The sequence below is a fragment of the Aptenodytes patagonicus genome, chromosome 4 (assembly GCF_965638725.1).
Source record: "Aptenodytes patagonicus chromosome 4, bAptPat1.pri.cur, whole genome shotgun sequence".
NCBI lineage: Eukaryota > Metazoa > Chordata > Aves > Sphenisciformes > Spheniscidae > Aptenodytes > Aptenodytes patagonicus.
The window spans coordinates 50,617,057-50,625,683 of NC_134952.1; the positions used below are offsets into that span (position 1 = coordinate 50,617,057).

At 43.6% G+C, this 8,627-nt stretch overlaps 2 protein-coding genes across 8 annotated transcripts in view; one reads left to right on the forward strand and one right to left on the reverse strand.

The window, feature by feature from the left end:
• ARFIP1 (ARF interacting protein 1) overlaps positions 1-5,504 on the reverse strand; it is a 44,493-nt gene extending 38,989 nt beyond the window's left edge. For 3 of the 7 annotated variants that reach the window (XM_076336689.1, XM_076336685.1, XM_076336690.1), the window contains exons 1-2: positions 5,348-5,503; positions 792-871 (exon numbers count right to left, since the gene is read on the reverse strand). In XM_076336689.1, the coding sequence (XP_076192804.1) occupies positions 792-869 (78 nt within the window). In that variant the 5' untranslated portion in view covers positions 870-871; positions 5,348-5,503. Of the gene's footprint in view, positions 1-791; positions 900-5,347 lie in introns of those variants that run through there. The other 4 variants (XM_076336686.1, XM_076336684.1, XM_076336688.1 and 1 more) reach the window with 3 other exon arrangements.
• A 1,015-nt stretch (positions 5,505-6,519) lies between these two features.
• Positions 6,520-8,228, forward strand: TIGD4 (tigger transposable element derived 4). Its single transcript, XM_076337628.1, has one exon. It carries the CDS (start codon positions 6,523-6,525, stop codon positions 8,047-8,049), a length of 1,527 nt encoding a protein of 508 aa, XP_076193743.1. The 5' UTR covers positions 6,520-6,522; the 3' UTR covers positions 8,050-8,228.
• The last annotated feature ends 399 nt before the right edge of the window (positions 8,229-8,627 follow it).

Consider the following 8,627-nt stretch of genomic DNA (forward strand, 5'->3'; position numbering starts at 1 on the left):
TATGTATTAGGCATGAATGAAATAAGCACTATGGAAAATCATGAAGTTTGAGCTGGATATTTTATTCAGAAAAATATATTAATCCTTTAGTAACTTTCTTCTTAGCACATCTGTTTGCAAATATCAGATTTGGAGCTATACTAAATACCTATGGAATCACTATTATGTTTTCATAAAAAGTTTAAAAACAATTCACTGGTACTGAAACTCTAATAGTAATAAAGTCAGCATCATCTTTTTTCATTCTCACTCTAGAGCAGCCAGGGAAACGTTTACTCTTTACTTTTCTGAAACAGCCTTCCAAACACATCTGACTGGCTAAGTATTACTGAGAACCTTAGGAATTTGTTCATTATTTTAAAAAGTCACAGACTTCTCCACAATGAAGGTACAAGCTGTATCTGTTCCCAAGAAAAAAGATTCACCACTCCAGCAGCAGATAGAATGCCTTGTAATAGTGAGGTTACACAAAGACTGCTGCCTTTTAAGTACCAACCCTTTCTTCCTGCAGCACCTACACTTTTCAGACTCTACCCCGCCTAAATTATTCAGCTTACAAAACAAATATCACAGCACAGCAAAAGACTGCTGATTGAAGTAATCCTTTGTTATAAATTAATTGGATTGTTCTTAATAGTGTCTCAAAACCAAACCCACCCATTCAAGATAATGTGCATGAGATCATATCCCCACACCAACTTCACTGTGCTATGTATATCAGAATTTTTGGCAGTCTGAAACCATTGCTGGGATTGGTTGATTTTACACTAATATAACTATCACCCAATCACCTCAGAGTCAGACTGGACTTCTTCTGCAGCTGGGTGAGATTCATCAAGTGTTGTGGATTCATTGCTGTGTTCTGACATACCTGAAAATAAAATAGGTTTGGCATGCATTAATTGATGTGAAAGGAGCTGGGTGTTGCACCTTACAGAAACCGAAGTAGGCTTTCAGAAAATACTTCTTTTAAAAGTTCTGCTAAAGCAAAGAGAAACCTCCCTCTTTTGATCATGACCAGGTCTTTAACTTTCCAAAATCTAACCAAGACTAGGAATATAGTCCAGCATAAGCTCCCATTGCCAAAGCAACCTTCCCCGCACAGATGGCTAAGCTTGCAACATAAAACCCAGGCAATCAAACAAGGTTCTTCGGCTGATATTTACTGTCACCTGCAACAATACACTGACTGTATCCTACTATTGCAAAGATCACAATTTTGTTAAGACATGAGATTTATGCAAATGTTGCAAGTTTATTTTGATGCTAAGCCACTGGGAACCTAGTAAGCTGTTCAGTCTGTTATGCCTAACTAGAAACAGAATCCCTTTCATTTTATTCTCAGAAAAATCTCACCCACAGAGGCAAAGAAAGTCAATAACACTGAGCACACACACAAGAAATCAACTCTGTGACTAGAGTGATCATGGAAGATAAGTTACATGCCTAATATAGCTTAAATAAGAAAAGTATCTAAATTTGATTTCAAATAGCTGGTAACTACAGGTGACGTTGCAATTCACTCAGCTGTTTGAGAGGCAGAGACAACCAATCATTAAAAATTAAACAAAGTCTGTCAGCATTGAGTATAATCACACATGACTTCGGTTCATGAAGTCTTGCACCATTTTAAACAAGTTCAGCCACATACCAGATTAAGAAAAATTATAAAGAGAACGCTATTTATATTTATGTTGTATTTCAATTTCCCAAGCTATAAAACATTTTAATTAAAGCAAATAGTTAATAAGATAAAGCAGCTCGCATGACAAGGGAAATAAGGACACAAAGGCTGAGAAACTGAACCATCTAGATCATATTACACTGGATAACCTACTACTTTGAAAAACCAAACACGTAAAATAAGAGATTTTCTCCAGAAAAACAATTCATTCAGGGCTATCACTGGATGAGGCTGGATTTTTCTCCGACCAATACAAAATTCCTTTCAAAGTAATTAAGTATAACTTCTTTATATATCTTTCTTAATTTTCTATAATTCTTTTGAATATGAAAGACTGTACAGCAGAGGTGCTGCTTTCCCACAGTCCTGTCCAAACTCTGCTTGTGGTTGAAAACAAACTCCATGCTTAACAGCTTCTTTCTGAGTAGGCAACAAATTTCCATTATGGACTAGAAGAGTAAGTGCAATTTCTTTGCTCCGCTGGTTAAACAAGAAGCTAAATTCATCTTGTAGTGCAGTCTTGGTTAAGACAATCTGTACCTCAGTTTTACCACATTAGTGATCCTGGAGTTATGTTTGTACCTCACATACAAACTTATATACCATGGTAACGCTGTTTAAAACTATTAAATGCTATAAGCAGCAAAAATTTTTTCTTAATAGCCTTAAGAACTCTTAACCTAATGTAGAGGCATGAACCATCTCAAACACCCATGTAGAAGACACTGCGTAAGGACAAATCATCTTTTAAAATCTAAATTAATTCACCATTTGTGTTACAACCTTCCCCCTCCCCAATTTTTTGTATAGTATTCTTTTCCTGCAAGCAGTATCAACACTTTTCAACACAGCTCTGCAGGATCACACTGACCAACTTTAAAACACGAGAAGGGGAAAACTGTAGATTAAAGGCGGCTTTTGTAAAAAGTTTAACTGTACATTCTAATTTAACTACAGAATTCCCTGATGATTGCTTCTATAGCAAAAAAAAAAGGGGGATGTAAACATCAAATGCTGGATGTAAGGACAAAAAATTCCTACATGTTTATGAAGATTCAGAAGTTAAGACGTTCATGTGAAATTGTGGCAAACATGGCATCTACATACATATATTACTTATATTTAAGGTTCCATTACAGAAATGCATATAGACTTTTGTATCTCAGTAGTTCCTGATTTTCTCTTGCACTTGTCAGAGAAAGGGCCGTTCTTTATAACAGCTTGCTAATCTTCAGTACGGTAGGAATTCTGCATTATTAATCATTTTTTCACTAAAGCAGCCACGAATTTAGAAAATGGTAGGTGCTGTTCAGTGTACCAGGACATTCATTGCCATCAGCTGCAATTACAACTCAGAGATGTTCTTCTTGGAAAAAACATGCCTGATCCATATTCTGACATGAATTTAAGCCCGAAACCATGACCTCATCACTCCTGCCCCTCTGGATTTTCACTTTTTTCCCCCCACTAGACCAATTCTGCAAATCCACACAAATACTGTACCAGAGTAGAACAGAGGAGGCAGAATAGACTGAGAATCTTCCCCCCATGGCAAAGTCACCTTAAATGTATATCAGATTACAAACTCAGTCATTTTACGTTCTGCTCACCATAAATAAAACCACACAGTTTTTAAGTCCTGGGGATTTATATATCATTTCTTCAACTGGCAAAGTAAAAAGCAAACCAAAGCAAAAACTTATAAACAACATACTAAGCTTCCTCTAGAAAGAAGACTTCAGAGACATTTAACCAATTATAATTAGTGGTTGTAAGAGCGCGCTTACGGACTTTTCATAAAAGAGGCAAATTCATATTTGCTTATTCATGCAAATATGAATTAAACATCATCAACAATAAATTCGTTTTTAATAAGGGGTTTATTCTTAACATAGTTACATTGCTTAAGTAAATGACTTACGGTGTCAGAAACGAAAACCATGGGATTCTCAACAATTACATCTGCTTTTCTAAGCAGGATGCACTGCTCCTTCACTTCAGTTTTTCTCTTAAACTAATTGCCAACGAGGTAAAAGCAAGATATCTTCTGTCCAAATAAAGCTTATTACACACTTTTATTGTTGTCTTATTACTTCACTGCATAGATAAGTAATAAAAGTTTTTGTAAGACTGCAGAAGATGCAAGTGCTGGTGGAAAATGATGATTTAACACATTTTCTTAATTTCAATTTCTAATTCAGAACACTATCACTAATTCTTGTCAAGATCAAGATCAATTGCTTTTTAAAAAGAATTTAAAGAACCGTATTAAATACTTTCTGCTGCAATCATACCATAGTTTCCTCTTTATGCTCTTGAATTCCCTGGCTGCTCCACTTGCAAGATCTAATTATGCTTGAAAGTTACAAGACGTGATGGAGATAACAACTGGAGAACAGGGCTGCCGCAAACTTTCACACTCCCTACTCTAGGTCAACCTGCCCCTAAACGCTTTAATGCTCTGCTCATCTCCAGATTAGCTAAGGCATGGGCTCCCATTACGGTTTCAACTTCTACCAAAACAGAAAAAAGCAGCTGATCAAGATATTGCCTCAGCTTCCAATTTTTCCAATCTAATGTTCTTCTGTATTACTTATTCCTTACATTTTAACTGTGTGTGCACATACATATATACATAAACATATATATGATTCAGACAGCCGTTTAGTTTTGGGGTTGCACTGATCAAATGACATCCTTCTCCAGCCCTCCAAAAGAACTATTCTGTTATCTTTTCTGGAGAATCAACACTTAGATAAGAAAGCCACTGACTGCAAGTGCTAACTCCTTGTTACCAGTTCCACTAAGCATAAAAAGCACACGTTAGACACTGAAACTACATCCCGTTCAGGGGATGCAAGATAAAAGACTATGAGGGGGTTTTAGTTAAAAATGATAGATCAGAGATGTCCTATAAGCAACACCAGAAGAATTGCTTATAGTTTGTAACCAACAGCAGATGTAACACCTGCTTGTAACACACCACCACAGTGTTTCCATGTTTTAAGAATAGTAAGCCAGCTGCAAAAGACAAATTGGAACACTTAAAGCAGTAATTGTCAGGGAGTGGAATAAGTCCCAGGGGCATGAAATTTATGCAGCATCTAGAGTTTTCTTCCTCCACCAACAATCCGGTTGCCTTTCTCTCTCGTGAAACCCACCTTCTACCAAGCTCGGGCTCTGCCCGCCCTCTCCGGGTGCCCACCACCCCCAGGAGCGGGGACCCCGCTGTGAACCCCGCAAACAGGCAAGGAGATTGGCAGACCCCAACCAGCACCGCACTCCCGACCCCCACGGCAAGGGCGCCCGCCCAGCTGCCGGCACCTGGGGCGGCGGGCAGGACGAAGCGGGCGCTGGCGGGCAGGGGCAGCCCCCGGGTGGGCCCCGCTTAGGGGTCTGCGGGCTCCCCTCACACCGCCGACAAACCCAGCCGCCCGCTGCCCGCACCCACGGGCTGCCGGGGAGGCCGGGGAAGCGGAGGCCGCTCCGGCGGGGCGACACGTAGGAGGGAAGGAGAGGGAAGGGGAGGGGAAGGGAGGGGAGACCCTCCCCGCCCCGCTGCAGCGACCCCCGCGCCGGGCTGCGCCGGGCTGCGCCGGGCTGCACCGGGCCGGGCCCGACCCGAACCCAGGGCCCAACGGCCCGCCCCGGCCCGTCCCTCACCTGCCGCGGCGCTGCTGCCGCCCCGGCGGCGTCGTGTTGAAGGGGGAGGGAGGACGGGACGGGGGGGGAAGGAGGAAGCCGGGCGGGGCAGCGCCAGTGCCCCCTCTCCAGCTTTATTTTCTTCCTTCTCCGGTACCAGCAGGAGCCGGAAGCGCTTGGCCGGAAAGGCGGCTGACGGCGGCCACGCCGGGGAGGCGCGGCGGGTTGCGGCCTCTCTAGGCTGCGGCGCGCGTGTCTATGGTCGCTGCCCGGCCGAGCCGTAGCCATAGCAACCAGAGCCGGGGCCGCCGCTCCTCGCCCTGCCCGCTCTGCCCGCTCCGCCCTGCCCGCTCCGCCCTGCCCGCTCCTCCTCGCCTGCCGGCGCTTGCATTTTACTACCGCCCGGCGGAGGCCTCCGGAAGGGCGGCGCGGCTCTGGGGGGCCGAGGGGGTGCCCTGAGGCGGGAAGGCGGCGGCGAGGGGCTTCTCCCAAGTAACTAGCGATAGGACGAGAGGAAATGGCCTCCAGTTGCGCCAGGGGAGGTTTAGATTGGACGTGAGGAAAAATTTCTTGACTGAAAGAGTGGTGAAACATTGGAACAGGCTGCCCAGGGAAGTGGTTGAGTCACCATCCCTGGAGGTATTTAAAAGACGTGTAGATGAGGCGCTTAGGGACATGGTTTAGTGGGCATGGTGGTGTTGGGTCGACGGTTGGACTCGATGATCTTAGAGGTCTTTTCCAACCTTAATGATTCTATGATTCACCCCCCTCCGCTGGCGGCGCGGGGGCAGGTGGCGGCTCCTCTGAGGGGAGGCCACGGTGTGGGGGGGTGGATACACTGGTCACTGGGGCGGTGGCAGCCGTGTCCAGCCCTCGGCGTGCGTGGGGGCAGGCCCTCTCCTCCTCAGGCCTGAGGTGTGCTTCTGGGCCTGCTGCTCAGTGCTGGCAGCGGTCCTAGCCTGTGGAGCCTGCTCTCCAGCCAAGGCGTTTGCAGAATTAAGCTTTGCGGCGATGGCGTGTGCGTGCCAGCTGTAATCGGGAGGCTGCGCCAGCCTCTGCCAAGTGCCATGCCCGTGAGATCAGAGTGCGGTCTTGGAAGCCGGCCTCATCGAAGGCGCCCGCAGCCCAGAGCGGCAGAGCGGGAGTGTGCCTGTTTGCGTGTGGATGCGCACGCCTGCAAGACAGCGCTCGGTGCCATGGCAGAGGCTGCGGGAAGTCCTCTGCCCGAACCCATGGTGAGGAGGAAAAAAAGCATATCTATCGAGGAAAAAATTGACATTATAAGTGCTGTGGAGAGTGGCAAGAAAAAGGCAGACATCGCAGCCAAGTACGGCATAAAGAAGAACTCCTTGTCTTCAATTATGAAGAATAAAGAAAAAGTTTTGGAAGCCTTTGAATCTTTACGATTTGACCCTAAAAGAAAAAGACTAAGGACTGCTTTTTATACCGACCTGGAGGAGGCATTGATAAAGTGGTACAGAATTGCTCAGTGCTTGAATGTGCCGGTAAACGGTCCTATGTTGCGCCTCAAGGCTAATGATTTTGCTCAGAAGCTTGGACATAGCGATTTTAAATGCAGTAATGGCTGGCTCGATCGTTTCAAGTCAAGGTATGGTTTAGTTTTCAGAGCTCAGCCTGTAGAAGCAGCTGCTACTACTACAGTGGATGCTCCAACTCTTTGGTACCAAAATGTTCTTCCTTATTATTTAAATGATTATCAGCCAAAAAATGTGTTTTATATAGAGGAGACTGGATTGTTGTATCAGATGTTACCGCATAACACATTTGAATTTAAAGGGGAAACTTGTTCTGTAGGTAACCTAAGCAAAGAGAGAATAACCGTAGTGGTGGGTACAAATATGGATGGCTCCGAGAAACTTCCTTTGCTTGTTATCGGAAAAAACAAAAGTCCATGCTCTTTCAAAGATGTGAAGTTGCTACCTGTGGATTATGAAGCAAATGATATGGCCTGGATGACTTCAGAAGTGTTTGAACAGTGGATGCATAAACTCGATGACAGATTTCAAGCACAACAGCGACGAGTAGTTATTCTTGTTGATTCTCTCCCAGCTCACACACAAGTAAAGAACCTGAAGTCTGTCAAATTAGCGTTCTCTCCTCCAGACTCTTCTTCATGTATAGCTACCACACAAGAGGCTATCAGAATTCTGAAGGTTAAATACAGGCGCTGTCTTATCAAGAGATTTGTTGACTGCATAGAAGGAAATAAAGAGTTTATGCTGACTCTTCTTGATGCAATTGAGATGTTGCACCTGTGCTGGAGGAAAGTAACACCAGAGACTATTGTGAAAAGTTATAATGAAACAGGATTCAAATTAGAAACCAAGTCAAATGGTAATGACACAGAGGCTGAAAGTGATTTTGATTTGATTGCACATGCACAGGCAGCTGGAGTGGAGTTTCCAGAAGGTTTATCTTTGGAGGAATACGCGGCTTTAGACGATGGCTTGGTAGCTTGCGAAATGCCCACAAATAATGCCAAAGAAAGCACATCAGATAAAGCTGGGACGTTTGTTGGTGATGAAGATGAGGAGGAAGGTGATCGACTTCAGGGAGCTGAACAGCCTTTACCATCAAAAAATGAGGCTTTGAGTGCTTTAGATACCCTTCGAAAGTTTCTGAGAAGTCAAGACACAAACGATTCTCTTCACGGTTCCCTCGCTGACCTGGAGAATTTTATTCAACATGTAGCATGTAAATAAATATTTTAGCAAAGTGTGAAAGCATGTAATTGAAAAAAAGGAACTAGATAAGTAAACAAAAATAGGCAGTTTAATAAGTGTTGCTGCAATGTTAGTGTGTCTTGCTCAAGTGCCTAGATGTACATAATAAAAGAAATTTGAAATTATGAAAAAGGGCTGTGAACTGAAGTTTTCCACAAAATCAGGAGGAAAGAACACAAAATTTGGAGTGAAGAGAGGAAATAAGTTGAACCTTTAAAATGATAACTGTCGTAAGTACAGTGGAGGCAAAAGCAATTCTTTGAGCAGTTCGGTGCACTTACTTAGGATAAACTGGTGCCCGCTTGGAATTCTTTCTTCAGGAAGAGATTAGTACTTCTTCACATCAATAATTTCACCAGTGTCTTTGGTATTGTTGACAGTGGAACAGTAAATATTTATCAGCTTGGTGCTTTTGGTACTTAAACAAAAAATTGAATAGCACAGAAAATACATGCTTAAGTTTTGAGAACTAAGGAGTTTTTTAAATAATTTTTTGGGGGCCTTGTTCAAGAATTCTGGCCATAGTTTATTCTTGCAGCAGATGATGAACAGCAGAA

Coding starts and splice junctions, on each gene's coding strand:
- TIGD4 (XM_076337628.1), top strand. CDS start 6,523: ATGGCAGAGGCTGCGGGAAGTCCTCTGCCCGAACCCATGGTGAGGAGG.